The sequence below is a fragment of the Aedes aegypti genome, chromosome 1 (genome assembly GCF_002204515.2).
Source record: "Aedes aegypti strain LVP_AGWG chromosome 1, AaegL5.0 Primary Assembly, whole genome shotgun sequence".
In the NCBI taxonomy this organism is placed as follows: domain Eukaryota; kingdom Metazoa; phylum Arthropoda; class Insecta; order Diptera; family Culicidae; genus Aedes; species Aedes aegypti.
In genome coordinates, this window is record NC_035107.1 from 248,259,553 (window position 1) to 248,287,244 (window position 27,692).

General features: G+C 36.9%; 1 protein-coding gene across 50 annotated transcripts in view; it reads right to left on the minus strand.

Annotated features, from left to right (window-relative positions):
• Positions 1–27,692, minus strand: part of LOC5578934 (calcium-activated potassium channel slowpoke) — a 226,985-nt gene that overhangs the window by 143,754 nt on the left and 55,539 nt on the right. For 31 of the 50 annotated variants that reach the window (XM_021837453.1, XM_021837454.1, XM_021837461.1 and 28 more), the window contains exons 3-6: positions 23,872–24,030; positions 23,698–23,809; positions 23,475–23,626; positions 9,296–9,463 (exon numbers count right to left, since the gene is read on the minus strand). In XM_021837453.1, the coding sequence (XP_021693145.1) occupies positions 9,296–9,463; positions 23,475–23,626; positions 23,698–23,809; positions 23,872–24,030 (591 nt within the window). Of the gene's footprint in view, positions 1–645; positions 738–9,295; positions 9,464–23,474; positions 23,627–23,697; positions 23,810–23,871; positions 24,031–27,692 lie in introns of all 50 variants that reach the window. The other 19 variants (XM_021837496.1, XM_021837463.1, XM_021837468.1 and 16 more) reach the window with 1 other exon arrangement.

A 27,692-nucleotide genomic window follows, 5' to 3' on the forward strand; every position in this document is an offset into this window, starting at 1 on the left:
TTGTACATTTGACGTTGCTGTAACGTATGATAAAATCGCGCTGTCACCACACATATGGTGTCAAACTGGCAAATGGAAATTCTCCTTTCGCAAAAAAAAACTATTACACAAAGGGATTACCGTTGTCGCAGATGGTAGTTTCGAGTGAAATTCAGATGGAACCACCTACAATGATTCGATGATTCCCTAGTAAGAGATATTATCAAACACGAAAATATTCCCAAAGGATACTTTCGAGAGAAATTTTAATATTTGATAGCTACGTAAGTTAAAGCGAGTTTCTGCTTCAACGTAGAAAATAATGAATGTGGTTGTTATGTCATTTCGTTAAAACATTAAAGGGATTTCAGGATTATTAAGTATCGCAGAACGAGTAGTTGATGATCTCAAAATTAATTGACACAAAATGAAAATCTGTGAATTATTCAAAAATAAACTAACAGGACCAACGCAAATCGTAACCGACCATGGAATAAGATGAGGAGTCCAAAAACAAAAGCAGTCGAACGAAAAACAAATGGGCGTACCAAAAAAGATGGAGTTGTTGCTTTGTTGCGAATTTAAAGTGGAAAAAAAACATTCGAAAACTGGAGAATGGGCTATTTAGTAGTTCAGAGAAGAGAAACATTGCATGGGGGAATCTACCTCTTTCCTTGCTCGCGTTTTAGCTCTCCGCCGTATTTTGAACCGCTACCAACGAGTTCAATAATTTCGGGTATACTGCTGGCAAACATTGCCTAGAAATTTGAAGGAGGTATTTGGTCAATTTCAGGTATTCCTTATGAGAATTCAAATTTATTCAAACTGTTCGACTTCAAAGCGGATATTATAGTTGGGTAGTTCGCGCTGATACTTATCAACTAACTTTTTTTGTGATTTGCTTGGATGTTTTAATTAATTCTTAAGCGAAAAGCTCGTTAGAAGCTTAGTCTAATATATTATGTTTTATATATTTACATAGGTATGGAAACATTTGAAATTATCAAAATCTCAACAAATGGGAAAACCAAGAAATAATTAAAATAAAATATGCGGCAGCCAGCATAAACACAAACATGCAATAGTGATGAAATAATACGGTAAAGAAAATGGCTATTTTATCGAATATAGCTCGGCGACGCGTTAATGGGAATACATGCAACGGCTTAGAGACGGATGCTGACCAGAATATTATCATAAATAAATTTATTGAAAAAGAGACTTTTTTGATTCTCTAATACTTTTAATTTTTTTCAAGCCCTCTCTGTTTTAGCCATCTTATATCAATCTAAGAAAATTTTCGACCGTTTTCATTTTTGCAAGCGGTTCAACTCACTCATTTTTTTTTTGTCATCAAGCCCCTTTCAAATGTAAGAATTAAAATTTTGAAAAAATATATCAAATTTCAATGGAATACAACATAGTTATTTCCAAAGTTAAATCACCATTGGCTTTTATCGGTGGTAAAAACCAATAAAAGCTCATAATGACAACACAGTTATGTAAACTTTACTGCAGATCGTTGATTGATAACTTTTTGACTCGAAAGTTTAGCTTATGATGTGTAGAAAACATTGGCCAAAGTTAGTCTTCTTCTTCTTTCTGGCGTTACGTCCCCATTGGGACAGAGCCTGCTTCTCAGCTTAGTGTTCTTATGAGCACTTCCACAGTTATTAACTGAGTGCTTACTTTGTCAATGACCATTTTTGCATGCGTATATCGTGTGGCAGATACGATGATACTCTATGCCCTGGGAAGTCGAGAACATTTCCAACCCGAAAAGATCCTCGACCGGTGGGATTCGAACCCACGACCCTCAGCTTGGTCTTGCTGAATAGCTGCGCGTTTACCGCAACGGCTATCTGGGCCGTAGTTAGTCTATTTGACATGTATTCATTAGTACGTCCAATTTTTAATGCTAAAATGCAGTTTTTGACTCCTATTTTTCAACAACAAGATACATTTTATAGTAATAGCGCCAATGGTAAAAATCGTTTAACATTTGGGAAATTTAAATTTGTAGTAAAACCGTAATAAAACGGAAAATGTTCTACGAAAATATTCATGTCTCAGTTGCTGTTCCACTATTTGCCAAATTATATGAAAAAAGATTTAAATAGGAGTTCTAAAAGAAATCTAAAGAAAACAAAAGATCCTATAGAAAATCTGCCAAACATTTTTATGGAAAATCCAATAATAATTTGAATAACAATTTGTTCACGTCCTCGCTATGAGTAATAGAAGCATTTCATTCTAAAAACTTCAAGCTTTTTCTAGCAGTTCACGAAGTCTTTTTTACGTAAATTCAATTTACGTTCCTTCTATTACAAAGTTCGTAAACTAAGTTAAAACAATTGAATGGGAGATTATGTATTAGAATGACATGAGTCGCGGAAATAATGTTATGTATTTTCAACTTCTTATTTATAAATCAGTTCAAACGTGCGTAACACTAGGAGCCCCACGATTAAATATCAGTTGTACCTTAAAGTTCAATCACAGATAACAGACGTTGAAGTCCGATTGTAAAACTGTGTAAGCCAATTAATGGCAATTTTGAATGGCAACACAAGTAGCAACATTGTGGTGGCGCTGTCATCGCTAAGTTCCCATGACGATGTCAGTGGTGAATATGAAATATTTCAAGATACTGATATTCACCACTGATTGACGCAATTCGCTGTGTGGCGGCGCTAGTGATTGCAAGGAGTTTCAATTTGAATATTTACACAGGTTTTCAGATTTTTTTTGTTCTAGCATAAACATCTGTTATCTGTGGTTCAATCAGCCATATCTCAGCATCTCTTGTCCATATTCTATAGTATAGTACGGTAAGAAAAAAATGTTCTTAGGGGTGTTCAAATTTCCCCAAGAGCAATTAAACCAAAACAGTTTTTCCGCGAATCGAAGCGGCATTAGAATCGTAGAAAACTTTACCGCAAATGTTATAATTTAAGGGTTTTCGAACCCGAATGACCCTTGTTACATAGACACATAATACATGTGAAGCAAAAAATATTTTGCGATTTATTGAAGAACTCCCAAAATCTTTGGTGCTCTGTATATGCATGCTAGAGGTTTGGAATCTTCAACAAAGTATTTTGGACTAAGTTGTACTATATTTTAATCCCTTTAAATTTGAACTAAATAACCTATAACTGATCTAGATCAGTTTAATCACTTGGTAGGAAAGTTCTGGATAAAACGTCCCTCTGTCATGTTGTTCGATGATACAATTTTGACATTTTACCGCCACAAATTTGTTAGCAGAATTGCAGGAAACATGTCTGAGAAGAAATATATTTTTTTGATTACACTCAAAATTTAAGTTACTAAAAAGAATCAAATAAACCCTTTTTCTTAGCTGTTAGCCTTTTAACGAAGATTTAAAGCAATAACATGTATTTTTTTCGACATTTGTCTATATTTGTAGACTAGAGAACATTTTTCAGTAGAAAGAAAAATTTTAGATCACACCTAAAACTTATTTTGATTAAAAAATGCAAGAGTTCCTATATTTTAACCTGTTTGCATATAAATCAAATTTCAGAGAGATGGCATGTAGTTCTTTCGGCATAAACTGGATTCTACATGTCCAATGAACATGTTTGAGCAGAAATACAAATTTTGGATTACACTCAAAATTTAATTTACTTTAAACCTACGAAAAACCTTAAATTTAATTCCCGTTTGACTGTAAAACAATATCCAAAGCTATGGATGTAGTTTTTGTGGCATGATTTTTTGTAAAAATTCAATGTATACGTTTGGGCAGAAATAGTACATTTTTGAATACTCTCAAAATTTGTTTTACTGAAAACTACGGAAATACTTATTTCACAGTATTGCCAGTAAAAAATAATTAAAAGCAACTACATACACGCAACTTGGTTTAAGAATTTCAAGGTACATGTTTAGGATAGAATAGGAATTTTTGATCATACTCAAAATTTATCTTACAGAAAAAAAACTAAGCTGAACCCCAATTATTACAACTGTTTGCTGTAAATCCAATCTCGAAAAGACGACATGTAGTTTTTTCAACTTCAATTCTGTTATAGAAAACCACTGAACATGTCCGAGAAGAAATAGTAATTATTATTGAAAACTTTTGTTGTTTAACTTATAAAACTATTAAAAGCCTTGTTTTCTAACCTCTTCGCCCGTCGATCAAAATTCATTGCTATGACATGCATTTTTTTTCGACATAAAATTGATTATAAACATCAGGTACACATGCTAGAGCAGGATATTTTTTTATTACATTGTAGTTAATAAAACTAAGAGAAATCCTAGTTTCCGAGTCCGATAACTTGAAAAGCAACATTCAAAGCAATCTCTAAGATGTCCAAGAGCATATACAGTTATTTAAGATTAGATTCATTCTAAGAAACATTCTTTTTTTTTCAAGCCCACTTGTCTGTAGATCAAAACTCAAGGCGAAGACTTAACAATTTTGACAAGTCATCGCATTAAATTTAGATTTACAAAAAATAGACAGTTGTTAAAAGTAAAGTTTTCGTAATTTTTAGTGAAAAAAATTGAGTGTAATAAAAAAATTGGTTTTAACACATATATGTTTATTAGATTTCTTCAAGCCAATTTATGTAGAAAAATTACATGTCTTCGCTATAAATTTCGATTAACCTGTAAAAGATTATATAATAGGGGTGTTCATAATTTTTCCAGTAAAATAAATTATAGGTGTAATTCGAATTTTTGGTTTCTGCTCGAACATATAAACAAGTCTTTCATATTAAAATTAATGTATAAAAAAAATATGTCTTCACCTTAAATTGGGATCTATAGGCAATCAAGATTAAAAAATAGGGGTTTTCTATTTCTGCCTGAACATGTTCACTGGGCTTCCTTAATTTAATTCGAAAAAAAAAACTACATTTACCGGGTTTAAGTGTGGTTCACAGGTAAACAGGTTTAAAAAATTGGTTTACTTGAAGGGAACTTTGATTTTATTCAAATAAATTGTTTCTTATTGCAATTAGAGTTTTAAAACTATCACAAAATCTCATATTTCATCGCTTGAAATGGTGTTGCATTGTTTGATTTGTGCTATAAGGCATACCAGATAAAACCAGGAAGTGTATTTAGTTCGATAACTTAAGATAGACTGTCCTTTTAGAGAACTTTTAAGTGTACGTTCATTTTGAAAAGTGTTTTGATACTTTGCTGTGGAAATTTTGAAAGTCACTCCACTAAGAGGATATATGCAATATGAAAGTTAGAACATGGATTATTTTGATTTTTTATCGAATAAACGCATCATATATGTAAATAGTGGTTTTCTTGTTTTTAGTTGTTGAAGTTTTAAGTGTAATAAAAAATGTCTATTTTATATTAAACACAGGAATTTAACTAGAAATTTAATGTTGAAAACTATATTTCGTAGATTTTAATTCTGATTCACCGGAAAATTGCAACCAGGTTGAAAACCTAGGAATTTTTTGAAGTTTTTTTTAGTAAAATAAATTTCGAATGTCGAATTTCTATTATTAATAAAAAATGTTATCTGGACTACTGCATTCAAAAAATGTCGAAACCACATGGCATTGCTTTATATTTTGGTTCATAGGCATAAAGTTGAGAAAAAAGGTACTTCTTAATTCTTTTCAGTAATATCAATTTTGAGTGTAATTAAAAATGTATAGCTCCATGTTTACTGCACTCATACAAGCAAATTTATTTCGAAAAAATATCAAAGTCTCATTGAACAATATTGCAGAAGAAAAGTTTTGAACTAAGATATTCACAATAAAAGATAATAATGATCCAGTTCAGTTACAAGTAATCTAGATCGAAACCAAATGTATCAAAATGTAGTTCAATTTACATTCAAAATAATTGCCGGAGTTACCAAACTTATAGCATACAAATTCAAAGCACTACAAGTTTAGCTGTCGAAATCAGCCATCACTGGGATTTAACCGATAATCTATATTGTTGTTTTTGATTCCGGGACTCCGCGTTACATTTTTGATCGTGGGGCTCCTAATGTTAACCCGTATAGGCCTGAATGAAAGCAACAATACTAAAACTCTCATCGCTTAGCGAATACCTAACAGATTCAACTAATGTTTTGTCAGTATACTGGTACACGTATCTAATTTATTGAAGTGATCAGAGAAACAATTTGACTAGTAAATTTTACACCACTGCTTCAACCATAGTGGTGGTTTCGAACATAACATCAATCATTTGGTTCAATAGTTCAATCACAGATAACAGACGTTGAAGTCCGATTGTAAAACTGTGTAAGCCAATTAATGGTAATTTTGAATGGCAACACAAGTAGCAACATTGTGGTGGCGCTGTCATCGCTAAGTTCCCATGACGATGTCAGTGGTGAATATGAAATATTTCAAGATACTGATATTCACCACTGATTGACGCAATTCGCTGTGTGGCGGCGCTAGTGATTGCAAGGAGTTTCAATTTGAATATTTACACAGGTTTTCAGATTTTTTTGTTCTAGCATAAACATCTGTTATCTGTGGTTCAATTAAAAAATCAAAATCAGAGAGAGGCATGTTACTAGAGGTAGGTACATTTTCTGATTAAATTTTCGGTTAAAGAAGAAACGGAATAGGAGTTACCCGCAGCGGCATGAGCATGGGTATTTCCATTTGCTTTGAAACAATTATAGGGGGAGATCCCCCAGTGCCGGACAGCACCCAATACCGGACAAAGTCGAAACATTGAGAAATCATGGTCCAATCAAGATGGTGTATTAGTAGAAAAGAAAGCTATTATGTAGACTAATGTTTGCGTAGAATAACACATCCTTGAAATATGCATCCCTTTGTAAAAAAAAAGTAGAAAAGTTTGAAAATCTTTAAAAAATTGACGTATTTTCTTAATTTTGAGCCTATTTAGTAATTATTTTGAATACGAAAAAATACTTTGGATCCCGCAAGCATGATCGAACACAATCCTAATTTGATAGTATGAATGTATTTTGTACCATAATTGAAGTAAATATGGACAAATTTCAATTTTGGTTAAGCACCTCCTGTCCCTTAGTTTCGGACAGCTTGATTTGTTATATGATATCTTTGTAATTATTGCATCAGTGTCTCAAAATACTTTCATTTTTCATGGGTTCCGTCGACCATGGTATCAAACATGCAATAAAATTAGGAAGAATGAACATTCATAACAACATCGTAAAATGTGCTATTTTTCATCATATATGAAAGAGGTTTTTGATAGGCATCTTGCAAACTAAGAAAAACTCAAATTATGTTTGTAAATGTTGCAAATGCATTGAATTGAAACTATTTCTATAGTGTAGACATTCAATGATGTTCAAATTTACAGAATTCGAGGCAATTCCAGATCGTGTCCGGTATTGGGTGCCACCTTTCAAGATCGATCAATTTGGTACTAAAATACATCATCAAAACTCAATGTCAAAATTCATATTTATATTTTCAAATTTATTTTTGCACACTATAAAAATGATAATATTTATCATAAATGGGTAACACGAGCCCATCAAATCAATATTTTTCGAATTATGAATTTAGTGGCTTAAGTGTCCGGTACTGGGGGATTCCCCCTAACGGTTACCAGTAGCAATACAATATAAAGGGGATGAGCTGAAATTAGCTGCTCCAATATTGGCATAGGAGTTTTTTTGGGTATTTCCATTCCTAATGGCTTCCCGAGTGGCCTAAAAAAGTTTTGTATGTGGATGGTACGGCTTATTTTTCGAAAGTACCAAAACCAAAAATTCTTGTGCCCTTCTGAATTTGAATCACGAACCGTAAAACTATAAAATTGCATCCAGATTCATAATCTGGATCGGAGCACCTTTATCACTTGAAAATCTTCAGAAATAGAAATATATTTGGTCAGCATCCCTACTCTGAAATAAATAAACGAAATGTTTCCTCGAACATTATATTACACTTATAAAAAATGAAAAAGCGAATGTTAATCCAACAAAGCTCCCCAGAATCGAACTATGGACTATATACGTACGTTTCAATAAAAGTTGCCATCGAAGACGAAATAAAGACCTTCATGTCCCTTTCAGTTACCAATTTTATGGCACATGAGGTAAAAAAGCAAAATCTAAAATTTCGTGAATAGTGTACTGCGATCTGTCAAACTGGGTTACCGAGTGTAGTACCAAGGGCTTGAATGTAGTACTAGAAGTGGTACCCACTCTGAGCCCGACTACTATGTCTTTATTTCGGCTTTGTCACCACCCCAAGCAAATCATAAAAAAAACTTTATGTTTTATATTTATTCTGCAAAGCTTTGCCTCAATAAAGCCAAAAACTGGGTAAAACTGAAAAATAAAAAAAAATAATCCAACTAAAATTTATCGTTACTAGAACCGAGCTATGGTTAGCTAAAGCAAATGATAAAATTATTTTTTTTTTTTCGGTTAAATCTCAAGGCTTGATAAAATAATTATAGCGTTTCCACGTTTCGGGAATACAGTGCGGAGTGAAACATTGAGATAGAGAGAGAAAGAGCGTGGACACGTGTGTATGCGTGCTCCACGCAATCTTCTACAAAAAAGCTGCATGGCTCTCTCGACAGGAATATTAGGTTTATTTTCCGGGTTTGGTACGATTTCGGTAGCACTTTCAGGAAATGAAGTCGTTGTTGAAATATGGACACACAAAACTTAGCACTTAAGAAACTATACAAACGGAAAGAAACGGTGTACAAAACTATGGGGGAACGGTCCTGGTGTTTCGCGAGGAAGCCAACCCGAACGAATTTCAAATGAATGTCATGGGAAATTTTCAGCGATCTGAGAGCCGAGTGTCATTTGAAATTCCTTCTAAGTTTCGCCACAGTTTACCAACTGATGCGCGGCACTTAAGCTCAATTTAGGATCCTATTGGCAAATGCTGACGTCATCGACGTGTGGCACTTTACCATCACTCGTAATTATAAACGAACAGGGGTAACACATAAGTAGAATTTGAAGCGGTAGGAAAGTTACGAAGCAGTTTTAGTTTTCTAATACGCATTCGATGAGTGTTGCCAATTGTGGTAGCTCTAAATGTTTCGCAGCTTCCTAAATTCGATAACAGATGGCGGTTGACTTTTTTCTCGGTACCGTGCAGATGTTGCTGCTTTGAAGCTGAATTTAGGCGCTTATTCAACAACTTAACCTAAATATTTAATTGTTCGTAGTTTTTAAACAGCGTACCGATAGCGCAGAATATTTTAACATAAAAGTATTTCTAACACTCGCTTACAGTTTATTGAAGTTAGAGAAAACCGAAGTAGAGTAGAGTAAAAATGGGCAATAGAAGGGAAATTTGCTACTTACCAAACCGACTAGTAAAAAGAATACTAAAAACGTTCTGCCGAGCACGGTTTCGCAGTAAACATCGCCGTAACCTACTGTTGACATAGTAACTATGAGAAAATATACACACGTCCAGTACGACAACTGTTGCGGGTTATTAAACTCTAACGGATCGCCAGAATTCTCCAGCTGATTTTGGCGACGGTGCGATGATGATGGCGTTGATATGCGACGACGAAGGAAGAAAATGAAAGAAAAAGAAAAATAATCACTAGTTGAATCTCTTTCCGAGAAAAAAATAGTCTGATTCGGAAAAGTCGGAAGGGGTTGCGCTCTGTAGTGGTATACTTATGTCGTGTGCCTAGAGAATGTAGAATACTTAAAATTACGTACGAAAAATGTTTAAATTTCAAACATACTAAATGCATGAACTGGCTTCTACGAAAAACGCTGCAGCAAAAGGATTACTCAAAGGGGAAGTACTTTTCGATTTCTGTGTTTGTGCGTTTTGAGGGGGTAGGCAAAGGTTGAATGTTTTGGGTACTTTTATGCGATTAAAATTGAACTTATGAAGAGAAATATAGCAACAAACGTAAATTTATGGGCAAAGATTATGAATATTTAAAACTGTAAAAAAATAAAAAACCAAAATGTGTGAATATCAAAACTAACAAATCCTAGCAATTTTATTTAACTGTACTGTGTAAATTGTTCAAGGATTGCTTGAAGAAGAATCTGAGCAGCAGGCTTTGTTCCAGTGATCCAGTGAGGACTCAATGCAAAGAACAAGTAGAAATAGAATCGAAACCACATCTCAAATCTTCAAAAGTACAAATCTGGAGAACCAGTTTGTCATTCACGCTGAAAATTTGATCGCCACAAGCAAGTGACCAATAGAACAAATTTGAAGCTTCTATTATTTTTTTCATGTCTTTATTAGTATCATCAATACTTTAAAGGATGAATACAAAATTAATTTCTTATATTCAGGTGTTCTGAGCTAGGCAATGATAGTGTTCCTAATTTGGTAAAACTTCAAAATTTTCATTTCTCAATTGATAAAACCGTTTTTCAATTTCTTTTCGCAAATCCTATATTGCTGTTTGCGTTTGACGTGCAAATCTTGCTCGAATGCGTTCCAAATGCGGTAACACAAACTAATCAAAGGACACTTAGCAACCATGATCCATATCACCGCCAACCTAGCAAAGAAAAATGATTTTTGACTTCGCCTTCCTTGTTGAAAATCTTACCGCATTTGGTGTTCCCGCATTTGATATTTGCATTTCAAACGCACACAGCAATACCATATAATTTTCATAGCAGGATCGCGAGTGCGATGAAATTGCCTTTTAAAAAGGGATCAAGTGTTTATGACCATCGTCTATAATCACGGATTCGAATTTTACTTCACATTTTGGTATTGCAATGCCCATTGCTTCGACAATGGAATTAATTAAAGTTTCGAGAGCATTGTCAATTTCAAATTTTGTTTTCCAAAAAATCTTTATATCAAGATTACTCTCGATCAGCGTCCACGTTCGAAACCATGGGTAGGACAAACGTAGGTAAATATTTTGTGCATAGTGAAGCTAAGAAAATGTTTAACCCTATCGAATCCCAGGCTGGAAATTGAAAGTGATAATATTTGAGGGGTACAAACGCAAAAGGGAGTAAGTGATATTTTGGTCGGTTTTGAACTAAGTACATTAAATATAACAAGTACAACAATACAATTCTACTGTTTTCAAACTTTTTAACGATATTTTCAGTCATTTTTCCGCTCAACAGAAAAAAAAATACATAATTCCTAAAAGCTGTTTTTACTCCCATACAATTTGCATATAATACTGCGAAAAAAAAACTTTGAAGTTAATTTTCCCATAACAAGGTTTTTGTCACTTACACCCCTTTGCTTTTAACCCCCTCATTTTCATGCCAATCGTTATTACAAGACTAAGAAATCTTTTAGGATCTGTTGTGGTAGAATTTTGAGTGAAACTAGCAACACTGAGTGATAGAGATGTCAGTGGTGAAAAGTGTACTCGAAATGTTGGGAGGCCGAATCTTGGGAAGCACGGAATATACACCAAATTGTATGTATAATCTTAGGTTCTAAATTAGTTTAATAATAAAAAAATTAAATACAGCATTAAAGCTGCTATCACTAGTGCTGCTTTCAATAATTGGTTTATGGCGCCAATGATGACGATTCCCAACAGGATCATTCATTGGATCAACTTTTGTAATTATTTATAACCTTTATTTATTTCTTTAAAAAAATTCCATCGCGCAAAAACGCGTTCGAACATATTGCTGGAATTTCAATTCTTAAAAAAAACTCCTTTCAGAAAATTTTCATAATCTGCTCTAAATACTTCTATGAGTGATGTCACAAAATAATTGTGGGAATAAGAGCAAATAGTTTTTCAGAAATTAACGAAGAATTACTTCGTATTCCTATGGTAATTCTGAATCAGATTATATCACGAGTGATCGCAGGTTCCGTATAACACAATGCAACTGGTCTTGGTTTAATCAAAACTTCTCAAGAATTACTTCCAGGAATACTCACAGCAATTTGTCCCGGAACATATATAAAGTTGGCTGTAGATTTTTTCATTAGATTTTCTAATAGATTTCGTAACGTCGGTAACGCCTGCCGTTAAAATCCGATGGAGATGATGTTCCACTCGATTATTTTGTAAGGTAAAGTGACATTTCGCTCCTACTGGATTAGCTGTCAAAATTACTTTGGTAATTAGGATTTAAATTTTACTTGAGCACTTTACTTTTAAAGTCCGTACTTCACTTAAAAAAGTTTTATGTAACAATTTCCTGCATTAGGGAAAGTGTACCAGTTATGGCCATAGTGATTCCCTATATGGTCATTTTGATAACTTTCACATTTTTAATCTTTTTGAATGTTTTGACAACAAGATATATCTTAAATCTTTCAAATTGTGAAGACACTCAAGTAAACGCGTATGGCGAAATAGGGAACCACTATGTCCATAACTGGTACACCTACCCTACATCTATATAATTACCTTTGAACATCTATATCATCCATATATTGACATAATTTCCATTTCATGTATCTTATTACATTTATTTCGATTTACAATCTGTTGATAATTGGGAGAGTGCATCAGGGCATCACTGGAGTGGAATGCCAGCCGAAGTATCTCTAACAGTTGCAATGGATTTGACGCGCCCTTCTTATAACAAACCATCTAATGGAAAGCTTAATAAGTAATGCGATTCTCATTATTACATTCGTTAGATTATACTGTTTGGAAGGGAGAACCTCTCGCGTGTTTCGTGTAGAGTAAGGTGGGGCAAAAGTTCGACCTTAGTGGTATAATCAAAGTTTCCAGGAAAATAATAGCAGATGAAACAAAACAAATACCATACAGCGAACCTTCATCATATTGGCTATGACTTTGCTGAACAAACTTGTGTCAAAATATTTACCCATTTTTAGTTATAACAGTTTCAAAATTGATTGTCTTATTCGAACTTTTGCCCCACCGGTGGGGCAAAAGTTCGAATCTAGTGTGGGGCAAAAGTTCGTTGGCTAAAACACAAAATATCAATACTTTTATGCCAGGCATACTTTTCACCAGCCGTAAACTTATGTTTGCCGAAAAATGCACACTAAATTTTCATCAAAAATGCCCAAAACAGGGTTAATTGTAATACACCCAAAAAATACCAGTTTTTCGCAAAACTAAGGGAAATGTAAAATTTTTGTGACATTTTTCGTACGATCAGGCAAATTTCGCTAAATTTGAAGATAATATGTAGATTTCAGGAAATTTGAAAAAAATTCCGTGGGTTTATACATGGGTCGAACTTTTGCCCCGCAGATTCGAACTTTTGCCCCGCTATGGGCCAAAAATTGATTCCAACCATTTATGGAAAATCTAATCCACGTCAAAGCATCCTTATGATAGGCCTAGAAACTAGAGATGGTCGGGTTTCGGGTTTTCAAACCCGAAACCCGACCCGAACCCGAACCCGACGGGTTCGGGTCGGGTTCGGGTTTGAAAATTTAAATTTTTTCGGGTTCGGGTTCGGGTCGGGTTTGAAGGCTACAAAATTATCGGGTACGGGTCGGGTTCGGGCTTGAAAAAAGTCGGGTTTAGTTGGGTTTGGGTCGGGTTTGGTGAGAATGGTGAACAGAGTAACAACCTAAAAGCTTCCCTATGCATCAGAAACGATGAATTTAAAATCTTTTCAAACTCGGGTTCTACTCGGGTTTTTCTTAGAAAACTTTTTCGGGTTTCGGGTCGGGTTCGGGTTTGAACAGCGAAAATTTTTCGGGTTCGGGTCGGGTTCGGGTTTGCTTTTCAATTACAGTCTCGGGTTCGGGTCGGGTCCGGGTTTAAAGAAATAAAATAAGTCGGGTACGGGTCGGGTTCGGGTTTGAAAAATGTGAAACCCGACCATCTCTACTAGAAACGCCCTTACATAAAATATTGAAAAAGATTTGATCTTCATTTGGTTCCATGCATCGAAAGTTTGACCAAATATTACAATATTTACGTCGAAAAACAACAAATAGCCATAACTTTTCCAAATCTCAATCGATTTTTATGATATTTGGAGTGAAAGTCTCTTACTTGAATAGCATTCGAACCACCATGACATTTCTAAGTTTTGATTTGATTTGAGCTAGAAATCTTAAAAAGAAACTCTTGCCCCACTCGAACTTTTGCCCCACTTTACTCTAAGTGTTTCTGCTTACAGGTCCACCAAACCCCTTTTGGTCCTTCATACAACGATAATATGAACACACATTAAGGGGGCAGGATCCGTCATTGATTTCGGAATTTTCAAAATCAGTTTTTTCATGCAAAATCATGAAAATTTCAATGAAAATGTGTTCACTGTATTCTATTCTCCAACCAAAACACAGTGAACACATTTTCATCGAATAATTTTTAGATTTAGACAGAAAAACTGCTTTTGAAGTTTTGATGATGACGATGATTACGATGACAGAGCGTTGAGCGTTAATAATGAATATTAACCTTGCTATCCAGTGGAACCGCATGCAGAGCAATACTCAAGCTAGGATGGTGGTTATCTACATACATACATACATACAATTCTTAATGTTAATTTCCCTGGATTTTCACTACACATATTAGCAATTCTTGGGTGGTAAAAGACTGAACTTAAAATAGACCCTATTTGTGGTCCTTAGCCTCTTGTCCAGTAACTCCTATCCGTACCTCCCCGTGGTGCCGCCTGGGGTACGAGTCACCGTAGAGAAGATCGGGTAACCAACTCCGGTGGGAATTTGGCACGGCACGTTGTAGCTGGGAAGATTTCACATGAGAAGAGTATGTTCACTTTTCCATTGATTATTATGACGAGCAGTTAGAGGACTGAACACTAGTGTGGGACAAAATTTAGATTCTCGCTCCAGTCCACTTTTTGGATTGCATTTAGGTCCCACAAGAACTGTGCAAAATTTCAGCACGATCGGAGAAACTATATTTTAGCGCCAGCCGTTCAAAGTTTGTATGGGATTTACTATAGGAAAACTTGCTTTTGCAAAGAAAAATCGCCAGAGGTCACCCATTTACCTCTAAAAAAATTCTGAGCACAGACCTCGATAGGTATTTTTACGATGTAGAATATTGTTGAAGACCGCAAAACAATCTGAAATTTGTGAAAATGTTATTCAATGAAAACCTAATGGCAAGGCGACGTTGATTAACACGTAAAGGAATAACAATAACAACAAAATCGGGCAAAATTTCCGAATAGTCTATGCTTAATAACTTTTTTCACAAGCATCGGATTGCTTTGCAGTCTTCGGCAATGTTGTTCATCGTAAAAATACCTATCGAGATCTGTATTCAGAATTTTTATAGAGGTCAATGGGCGACCTCTGGCGATTTTTCTTTGTAAAAGTAAGTTTTCCTATAGTAAATCCCATACAAACTTTGAACGGCTGGCGCTAAAATATAGTTTCTCCGATCGAGCTGAAATTTTGCACAGTTGTTATGGGACCTAAATGCAATCCAAAAAGTGGACTGGAGCGAGAATCTAAATTTTGTCCCACACTAGTGTTCAGTCCTCTAACTGCTCGTCATAATAATCAATGGAAAAGTGAACATACTCTTCTCATGTGAAATCTTCCCAGCTACAACTTTGCCGAAGACCACATTTTGATTGGACGTAAGGATAATTTGTCATGGGACCTAAATGCAATCCAAAAAGTGGACTGGAGCGAGAATCTAAATTTTTCATATAACCGTGTCCCAGGCTACTGAACACAAAGGTTCGCCATTCCCATAGTAATTTCCATAAAAACTTCAAATGGCGTGTGCACAAACAAATTTCTTCCGAATCACTTCAAATTTTGGGAGAATGATTTTTATCATAATTGATATCGTTTAAGCATAGGGGAGCAAAAACTTCAAAATTTGCATCAGTCTATTGGACATATAAAAAATAGTTTAATTTTTGAGGATTTCTGTTGATCTTTATTAATTTTTTTTTTTTTTTGAATCATGGGTATGAATAGTTTGACTGTCATACCCAGGTGTTTTTGTGCGTAAGACATATCCTACCTGTCCTACCCAGTTCCCTTGCCACTGCTATCGATGTATGTTTGATATGTATTCTAGTCGGCTCGTAAATTATTTAAAGTGGAGTTGAAGGTTTGAGAATCGCTCCATAGTATATTTGTTTCGAAATGTTGAAAAATTATACATGAACTTATCTCAATTTCCACAGAAAACTATTTTTAAGCTAATGAATATAAAGTGTATCCCAGAAAGTATGGACATGACTTTTACAAAGAAAATAAAGATTGGACTCGAAAAAAATGCGACAATTTGTTTTGGGTGTAACTTTTTTTGCGTGGGTAAAAATCAATGAAATTTTGTGTAACACTATTTTAGAGTTTAATGTTTATGTTTAATTTTATCGCAATCTATCAAGAAGTTTTCAAGATGCATTCGAATTTAGAAACAAGAAAAGCTACGCCAGAAAATCTTGGGCGCGGTGATCGATAATCCTGGTCAGTCACACAGATGGATCGGCAAAAGGCTTGGAATTCCACCGTGTCCCGCGTTGTGAAGATGTTCCAGGAAACTAAGACCATCAAGCACGTTGGAAGCGGCCGAAAACGGAATACCCAGAGAAGGCGCGGAAGACAAGGCAGTACTTTAAGAATAACCCGAACCACAAATAACAGATGTGTAAGACCGATTGGAAAACTATGTAAGGCAATAGGGTCCTAAAGCCCTGTCCCGATTTTAGTGACAAACGCTTAAGTTTAGGCCAAAAACACATGTTTACTCAATTTTCCAATGTTTTCCGTTGGTTTAAGTCCGAAAAACATTTTTTTATGTTTTTTTTTTTTAGATTTTGTCACATCACTTGGCTTAAACTCAAATTTTGGGTGAATTTTGTTTTCCGTGTCCCTTCCGAAATGTCAGATAGGAACAACCCCAGTGTTAAAACTAAAACCTCTGTGGTGTTTTTGTCGACTAAGCGAACGTCAAACATGATCTCAAGTGTCAAGGTTCATATATGGACCCAATTTTAAAATTAATGTTTAAACATGATATAGCCGTGATTTGAGCGGGAAAAATTGCTAAAGTAGTTGAAGTAACATGCTCTTTCGTGTTGTTGAATAAAAACAAGATTTTATCATACATTTTAGGACCCAATTGATGGTCTTTTTAAATAGCAACACAAGTAGGAACATCGTGGTGGCGCTATTATCGCTAAGTTCTCATGGTGATATCAGTGGTGAATATGAAACATTTCAAGATACTTATATTCACCACTGATTGCCGCAATACGTTGTGTGACGGCGCTAGTGTTTTCAACGTGTTTTAGTTTGAATATTTACACAAGTTTTCAGAAGATATTTGTTCTGGCATAAACATCTGTTATCTGTACCCGAACCTTTCCACCCGAGACATGGCCAAAAAGGTCAATTCGTGGAACTGGGTCGTCCAGTAGACCATGAAGCGGTCTGGGCTACGTTTTTTAAGGTCAGGAAGACGCCAAACCGGACTGACTAATCCCTCGAGTTTATTGTCGGTACGTCCCGCATGGAGGTTCCGGAAATGTTCCGGAAGAGAAAGATAGATAAATTCGCGAAGTACCTGATGTGGCAGGCAGGCGATCTGCGAGTGCGGACGGTACAGCAAACCGTTCGTTACAGCCGGCACCATAAACGGGCAGATTTATCGAGAGGAATGCCCGCAGAAGCGATTGCTGCCCTTCCTCCGCTATCATCGTCGTCGGTCACACGCTGTTTTGGCCGGATCTCGCTTCATGCTAGTACGCCAAGCTTGTAATGGATCGGTATGAAGCGAAGGGCGAAATGTGGTCCCGTAGGAGGCGAACCTGCCAAATACACCAGAACTTCGTGTGATCGAAAAGTTTTGGGCGATAATTAAGAAGAGCGGAAAAACATTCAAAACCGATGAAGCTTTGAAGAAAAACTGGGAGAAATTGTGTATAAAGATGGGCAAAGCCTCGCCCAAGATCTCTTGAGCGGTATTAAGAGGGAGGAAAATCAATAAATAAATTATTTCAAAACATAGCTAATATACAGGGGATAGGCAAAATGATTGAGATAGGCAAAATTTTGCCCAAATTCAAATGCTTATAACTTTATTAAAAATGGATGAAATTGGATGCATCTGGAAGCAGTCGACGGCAAATTTGGTCCAGTTTTAGGAACTTCCTTGGCCATGCATATTGGCCACATATTGGCCACTAGATTTTCTGAGGTCATGTCCAAATGTCATTTTTTCTGTCGCTTGTATTTTTGTGTGGTGTAAAGTTAGATAGATGTTTGCAATTTTCCTAGAAACTAGAACTAATAGGAAGTTGAATGCCACCGGACGCATTAAGATTGGTTGGAAATCTTCAGAAATATGACCATTTCCGTAAAACTGGTTCCGGAAAGCATGGTCAGTCATGTTTGTATTTCCAATCATGTAAATATTATCCGGAGCTATATCCAAGTGGACACCAACCTTAAAAATGATGTTTCCTGCAGCGTATTCAGAACCATTAGATGCACAGACCACTCTATAGAACGTTCCAGGTGCCCTGGGGAAGTGGTCAATTAGGAACATATCCGGAACCATATCAATATGGGCATCAAACTTCATTATTTTCAAAGGTTATGCTTTCCGAAGCATTTCCAGCAGCACCAGCTGCCATAACCACTTTATAGTAGGTTCCAGGTGCCCCGGGGGATGTGGCCAATTCGGAACATGTCCGTTCATCTGTTTAGAATCACATTCTACCATAAACAGTAAGATCCATGTGACTTGGAAAATGGCGAGCATTTTCAGAACCACAATATATAATAATCACTCTATAGTATATTCCAGGGGCTCCTAGAGATGTGGCCAACTCGAAACATGACCTCATCCCCCAGGGCCCATGGAACCTACTATACAGTGGTCATATAAATAAGTTGCGCTGTAAATACTTCTATTAGCATCACCTTCAAAAATCTTGATGTTTTTACCCATATTGATGTGTTTTCGGACATGTTTTGAATTGGCCACATCCCCGGGGCACCTGGAATTTACTATAAAGTGGTCATGGCAGCCGGTGGTGTTGGAAATGCTTCGGAAAGCATAATCTTTGAAAATCATGAAGTTTGATGCCCATATTGATATGGTTCCGGATATGTTCCTAATTGATCACTTCCCCAGGGCACCTGGAACCTTCTATAGAGTGGTCTGTGCATCTAATGGTTCTGAATACGCTGCAGGAAACATCATTTTTAAGGTTGATGTCCACTTGGATATAGCTCCGGATAATATTTACATGATTGGAAATACAAACATGACTGACCATGCTTTCCGGAACCAGTTTTACGGAAATGGTCATATTTCTGAATATTTCCAACCAATCTTAATGCGTCCGGTGGCATTCAACTTCCTATTAGTTCTAGTTTCTAGGAAAATTGCAAACATCTATCTAACTTTACACCACACAAAAATACAAGCGACAGAAAAAATGACATTTGGACATGACCTCAGAAAATCCGGAACATCTCCGGTGTCCAGTGGCCAATATGCATGGCCAAGGAAGTTCCTAAAACTGGACCAAATTTGCCGTCGACTGCTTCCAGATGCATCCAATTTCATTCATTTTTCATAAAGTTATAAGCATTTGAATTTGGGCAAAATTTTGCCTATCTCAATCATTTTGCCTATCCCCTGTATAGTTATGTAACTCTGAAAATTTGAGAAGTATCCGATTTAAAATGAATGTTTGGCGATCATTTTTGTGTGTCACCACCATTCAATTTTTTATTTAAATAGATTTGAATTATCTTTGATAGAGAACACTTGATATAATGGTAAGATTCGATAACATCACTTGTTGTTCTCTCCACATAGGACAACATAATGAAATTATGACTTTTCGGGTATTTTCTATAGAAATAAATCTCAGATTTTCATAAATCAAGTCCCTATACTCATTTTTTAAATTTATACATGTTTCAACGTAATTTGGTTTTGACTATTTAAAAATTTGATCAAATCTGTACTGCCCTTCTACGCCTATTTGTCCATTGTTCTATGTAAACCTTATGGACTGTGGGACAAATATGCGTAGAACGGCAGTATAATCGGATTTTTTGTTTCTATTCAAATTTATTATACTTAAGTTTCAAATTTGGATTGAAATAAGTGATAATCTTATAATTAATCATGTCGTAAGATAAAAATCATGTCGTGGTAAGAACCTTGTGCACTTCCATAAGAAATTCTACTATGATGCCGATATAATTTACGTGTATCGCCCGAATAGAATTTAGGAAGTCCGGGAAGTTCGCGATTTGAATGGAAAATCTGATGAGATTTCTGTGAAAATTGTACTGTACTATCATGAAGGAAACCAATAAGCGACCGAATCTGTTGGTTGACCGACCCTACGTTGAATCAAGCTGCAGTAAGGGACCCGGCAGAACGCCGCATGAAGAAGACGGAGTGCGAGGAGATGAAACAGCTGTGCCGGTCTCAAGAAACACGGAAGTTCTAGCAGAAGCTCAATGCATCTCGCAATGGCTTTGTGCCGCCAACCGAGATGTGCAGGGATAAGGATGGGAGCATCTTGACGAACGATCCTGAAGATGGAAACCAACCATCCCCCACTTTGAGTTAGTTCAGTGTGCCATTTACCAGCTCAATAGCAATAAATCTGATGGAAAGGCTGGTATCGGAGCTAAATTCGTAATGATGGACCAGGAAAGGCTGGTAATTTGTCCGCACCGGCTGATAGGCACAATCTAGGAAACGGAACAGCTACCGGAGGAGTGGAAGAAGAGCTAATATGCCCCATCTACAAGAAAGGCGACAAGTTGGATTGTAAGGACTTCCGAGCAATCGTCATCCTAAATGCGGCCTACAAAGTGTTATCCCAGATCATTTAGAGCTAATATGCCCCATCTACAAGAAAGGCGACAAGTTGGATTGTAAGGACTTCCGAGCAATCGTCATCCTAAATGCGGCCTACAAAGTGTTATCCCAGAACATTTTCCGTCGTCAGTCGCCTGTAGTAAACGAGTTCGTAGGAAGTTATCGATCCTGCTTTCTTGACGGCCGATCAACAACGGACCAGATCTTTACTGTTTGGAAAATCCTTCAAAAATATCGTGCATACCAGGACCCAACGCATCACCGTTTCATCGATTGGAATGTGGTATACAATAGTATCGACCGCGTAGAGCTATGGAAAATCATGGACGAGAATAGCTTTCCCTACGGCGACTCTACGGCGAAATCCAGAAGGTGGCCATAGCTGGAAGGATACGATGGGCAGGGCATGTTGCAAGAATGCCGGACAGCAACCCTGCAAAGATGGTGTTCGCGTCGGATCCGGTTGGTACAAGAAGGCGTGGAGCGCAGCGAGCTAGGTGGACGGATCAAGTGCACAGTGTATGGTAGTAAAGCCGACTTTGTGGACGAACCAGATCTTTACAGTGTAACAGAAATTACTACAATGATGCTTCAATATTGAGTCCTTTTGCATCATTTGATAATCGATTTTAAATCGGCATACGATAGTATTCACCGCATATATGCTCAACTATGGAAGATCCTGGACATGGACAGCTTTCCCAGGAAGCCCAGGTGATGGACGGTGTACAGAACAGCGTGATAATCTAGAATACTTCAGATCGCTTGATTTTTTTTTTTCTATTTTATTTATTTATTAAACTTGTTTCATTACAAAATTATGGTGTAACAATTACGAGTCCCACTGAACATTGTTCTTTAAAGGGGTCGTTTAAATTTCAATGTAGTTTCACAGGCCTATGGCATGAAGTCCCGGGTTTGACAGCCGACGTGCGATTTTAACGGAGCCAATTAAGTTGTTTGCTGCGCAGATGACATGGATTTTATTGGCTTAACAATAGGAACGGAAGTTTCACACGTCCGTAAAAACGTTTCACTGTGAGTCTGAAAGTGCAGCAATGAAAACTAAATCACCTTGTCAAACGTACATAAAGTGACTAAACAACAAAAAGAGCATTACTGCATGCGCAAAGGATAGGACCATATTTTAGCTGGTATGCACCGGATTCAACGTTAGGGGACGAGAACTATTCAATTACGTATTAACAGCTAGTGGTAGCTGAAAAAAATATAGGTTCTGAACTTCGGGCGTTAACATTTTCGTCTGTGAAATTCATATCCTTCTGGAGGTAGAAAGAAAGAGATCATATAAGAAAACTACTGAGCTTTAGATGTTATAAAGAGTGGAAGATTCATTGGCCTCCCTTCGGAGGTTACCAACGAATCTTCGAGTAGTTAGTCTTGAGTCATAACACATCAAACGAAATCAAATAAATTAAAATGTCAATATTCTTCTAGGAACCATTGTACAACGGATTTCGTTTTAAATCAAACATTCTTCGGTCACTGATGTTATAAAGCATTTAAATATCGAAGATCTAGCCCCTCAAAACCCCTTCATTTTAAGAGCAATGAGAAATATAAGCTTAAACGAAATACATATTTGTTGAAAAATGTGGAAATAAAAGAGTAAGATAAATTTAAAGCTTATCAATATCATGCAGCAGGTAATAAGAATAGAAATAAAGCTTAAGAAACTGTGTGTAAAAAAAAAGTTCTTGGAAAGATGCTCTTTGTGAAATAAATTGAGGTGCAATGGTCAAACTAATAAATATTATCGAATAGCGTAGATTTTTCGATGATTTCAGTTGGATGTGACTAGAGTAGGATAAATTGCAATCGTTTCCAGAACAATACTGCTCAACCTGCGTATGAAAATTCTAACCAGCGTCAAAAGCAAATCAAAACAATACCTCGATAACGACCAATCGTTTGGTTTCGGTGTAAAGAAATAAAGACACAACTCATAGCACGACAAACTCAAAATGTTGGGAGTTTCAATTTTTGAAAGGGAAACTAATCAAAATACTGTTCCTTAGCTAATTTGCCTTCTAATAAGCTGCTGCCGTTTGTGATTATTTCTGATGCCAAAACAAGTACGCTTTCGTATCAAAAAAGTCAGCTACCAGTATTCGAAAAAGTAGTAGTTATAGGGAACGATACTCACCACCAACACGTTACTTTTAATTTAGTGACTTGTGTTGTCGAAAATGGATTGAACCCATGAAATTATGCTAAAATTCAGCACAATCGTACTGAGTGGTTTCTACACCCTGCTGGCATTTTCTCGAGTTCAACGGAGTGATGCGCTACTCTGGGCCAACTGAGGGACCCAGAGAATGTTTGGCAGCGCATCCTCCGGAGAAAAGGGATTTATGCTAAAATTTAGCATAATTGTTCAATCAGAGCTTCTTACTTACATACACGGTGAGCACCGGAGGGCGCACGTGGTATTACATCATATTCTACCAACCAAACACTGGCTGGTATATGCTTAAAGACAGCTTTCAAGGCGCTTGGCATAATTTTACGGCATAATGAGCGGCGCACTATGCCGTCTTAGTGATTGGCATTTCAGCGTTGGAATTTTACTGACTCTGACGATTCTGTTCTGATTTAAACCATCTTTTGAATTCGAATGCAATTGAGGGGGACACCTAGCTTTACTACGCTTCTAATTTGGACAGGGGTTTTCGCTTTGGTTTGATTTTCGAGTTTCGATTTCGCTTTGCCAGAAATGCACTACACCGAGGGGCGATACTCACCAAATGAATAATTCCAGCAGCTGTTAACCACACTGATATAAAAATTGATACTAATTGTGCCAAACGTATTGAACTAGATGTTTTAAGTATATTCAAATATTGTAATATATCCGGGACAGTCATAAGACGTAGCGCTCGTAGGAAACGTAGACCTAAAACGAAAGCGATTTTCGATTAGTGTAACTGGGTCAGGGGGGGGAAGAAACTATCAAGCGCCACTTACCGATCCATGTCCGATCTAAATATATTGACACAAAGGACGGGGGTATCGTAAAATAATCTACAAAACTGTACATCTCTAACATAAACCAAAGCTTATCGGACGCTGCTATAAACTGTAAAAAGGAAAAAAAAATTAGTCGATTATGCAACCTAATGGCCAACAGACACTACTTACTCGTATAAAAAAGTAAACCATAAAAAATATGTTGAATGCTAGATCAATTTGCTGGGTGACGTTGTCGCTCCACTTTTGACATCGTTCGACTTCTTCGCTCGACGCGTCTATAAAGTAGATGATGAGGGATGCGATGCTAAGGATGAATACGAGTACAACCTGTGCGGGGAAGAAATCATTCGTTGTACATTAGTATTGGCTACAAAAGTAAAACTAACAGACAGGATTCTGGCAGTGGCTATATATACTAAACTCTGAGATTATAACAAATCTTCGAGCTGTTTAGTGGAATACCTATAAGTAGATGGAAAAATCGAAATTAGTACTATACCATTTAATTCCAATAGAGTTTGTATCCTTTGATAAATACGCGTATTTCGACCTCAACTGTAACGCCGTCTTCAGTGTCGTGTATTAGACTCCACTTCAGAAGTCACCATTAGATGTAAGTTAAATCATTGGGGCTTTATGTAGCCTAATTAACCCGTATAGGCCTGAGTGAAAGCAAAAATACTAAAACATTTACCACTCAGCGAATACTAAACGGATTCAAATAATTTTTTGTCAGTATACTGGCCCACATATCTAGTTTCAAGAAATGGCCGAAAGAATTTGGGAATACTCCTGTTGCCGGAGTTATTGTGGTGGGTCACTGGGTCAAGTCGGGTAGAAAAATGCGATTTTTTGGGACATGCCAAGTTATCTTTAATTTTTTCCAATGGCAGTCATTTTATTTTGCATAAATTATTAAGATCTGATATTCAACATTATAAATGAATAATTTTGCACCTTTTAGAGTGTACCATATGCGACCAATCGGGCTTAATGTCCTGAAGAACCGGCTCAATATTTGTTAGGTATTTAACCATTGATTGATTGATTTGACTTTATTAACGAGATTTTTAGCCCTGGGCTAGTTCATCTCGGGACCAACGGCTTTACTTCCCTTCCGAAGGAAGTCGTCACTATAACTTTTTACGTCATAGGTGACTATGTCGGGGATGGGATTCGACCTGTATTTAACCATTTCAAAACTCTAAAATTATAGATCGAACATAATAGCTCATTAAAATTGTGCACTTTTTCATAAATTTGAGGCATCCCGGGGACCCGAAAATGGTCATTTATAGGATCAATCAAATACAGTTGACATAATTATTCAATTTAATCGATTATCAGAAGATTTACGCTGATGCGTTTTTCTTAAAACTCCTTGATATTGTGGCTACATTATAGCCAATTCTGGATATTATCTGTGACTTGAAATTTGCCCACCTCCAGGGGCACAGAAGCACGAAACCCTTGCCACCCGACCAGACCCAGTGATCCACCGCAATAACTCCGGCCACATGAACATTCCCGAGATTCTTTGACCACTTTTAGAAGCTAGATATGTGTACGAGTATACTGACAAAAAATCATTGAAATCCGGTAAGTATTCGCTGAGCGGTGAGAGTTTTAGTATTTTTTCTTTCACTCAGGCCTATACGGGTTAATAGATAAATATTATTTTATCATAAAGTGATGAAAACTGGTACACCTACCCTACATTCTTCACTTCTTGGATGAACTTTGAACTTTGAAAGCCGACTTTCTAAAAAATTGGTGGTCTTAGAAAGAAAGGTATTAACATATCAACATTAAGCTTCTCTGAATGATTATTTGTTTTTGAAGCGCTTTTAAACTTATTTTACTTGGAAAATTAGCTGTTGATCGACTACTAGCTAGTGTCTGTTCTTTTGTATGAGATATTTTTGTAAACTTGTGGGGCCTTCCTTTGCCGAGTGGCTAGAGTCCACGGCTACAAAGCAAAGCCGTGCTGAAGGTGTCTGGGTTCGATTCCCGGTCGGTCCAGGATCTTTTCGTAAATGAAATTTCTTTTACTTCCCTGAGCATAGAGTATAATCGTACCTGCCACACGATATACGAATGCGAAAATGGCAACTTTGACAAAGAAATCTCTCACTTAATAACTGCGGAAGTGCTCATTGAACACTAAGCTAAGAGAAGCAGGCCCTGTCCCAGTGAGGACGTAATGCCAAGAAGAAGAAGAAGAAGAAGTTTTGTAAACTTCTACATAGAATAAGTTCACTGTGTTCTTTCATCACTCGTTCACGTTTTTACGCAATTCCTCCAAACTTTTCGCTAATCATCCCGCAACTAGCCGGGTACACTGTTACGCCCCATACAAATCATCGGTCAAAGTCCGAGCAGCATAGTTGCACTGGCTAATTGAAGACACGAAGTGTCAGTACTGTCTCCCCATTAGCTCACGTGATCCGGCTGCTCCGGGTAGCGGCAACACAGAACGTGACTCTCACTCGCCCTCAATAATGCCATCCCCGTCGCTCCGAATTTCACGTCTAGTCTCCTTTCAGTCATCGCCTTGGCGCAATCGAATATGGGCGTTGTTGTAAATAGAGATGGTCGGGTTTCACATTTTTCAAACCCGAACCCGACCCGTACCCGACTTATTTTATTTCTTTAAACCCGGACCCGACCCGAACCCGAGACTGTAATTGAAAAGCAAACCCGAACCCGACCCGAACCCGAAAAATTTTCGCTGTTCAAACCCGAACCCGACCCGAAACCCGAAAAAGTTTTCTAAGAAAAACCCGAGTAGAACCCGAGTTTGAAAAGATTTTAAATTCATCGTTTCTGATGCATAGGGAAGCTTTTAGGTTGTTACTCTGTTCACCATTCTCACCAAACCCGACCCAAACCCAACTAAACCCGACTTTTTTCAAGCCCGAACCCGACCCGTACCCGATAATTTTGTAGCCTTCAAACCCGACCCGAACCCGAACCCGAAAAAATTTAAATTTTCAAACCCGAACCCGACCCGAACCCGTCGGGTTCGGGTTCGGGTCGGGTTTCGGGTTTGAAAACCCGAAACCCGACCATCTCTAGTTGTAAACAGCGTCAATGTCCTCCGCTGCTGCTGATGTAGAGCACTTGGTAGGCAGTTAGGTTGGTAGGGGAAGACGGCCAAAGGTGGCCCATATTTATATGGAAAAATTCAAATCGTAAAAATCTTATATTACATTACAAATTACAATATTAGGATCAGGATTCCACCAGAATCCCATTAAGGTTTCTTCCTAAATCTAATGAATAATTATATAAGGATTTTATTAAAATTCGTCTCATAAAATATATTAGAAATAAAGCGGATTTATGTAAAACTCTCGGAATCTGTGTGATTTTGTATATCTTTCACAAACAATAAGTAAAAGGAAACATTGATAACACACGACCAAATTCTACGATAATTTTAAATGACAAGTAGCGGCTTTGGCTTTGTTTTATGTGGAAATCGAGAAATGTTTTTTATTATGAGAGTCGTTTAAGTTGAAAAAGATATCGTATTAAATGATCGAATTTGGTTAACATACGTTTTATCTTGTAGATATTGCGATGACGCATTTAACACCTGATTCTCCTACCTACTACTACGATTCACACTTGATTTGGAACGCGAAAAGTATGGGTGGGGACCACCGATGGAAATGGGAGCAAATCGTCAGGGCCAACACGAGAAACGTTTAGAGCACTTGTGACAGGCCGAGCTATTAATTGGATTTGCTCTTTTTGCATTTCGGGTTGTTTATTCGTCAAAGCCGCCGGCCATATGAATGAAGAAGCTTCTGCTCCCAGGAGTTTCCTGGTTGAGTCAGTTTCTGCAGAGCTGCTATCGATATGGAGTCGAGCAAATAAGGTTCAAGTTTTTGAAATCTGTCACATAAGATCGTTTCTTTCGTACGTATGTGTGTTGCTTTCATCCTAAGCAGAAAAATGTGCTATCTATTTTGGATCGTTTT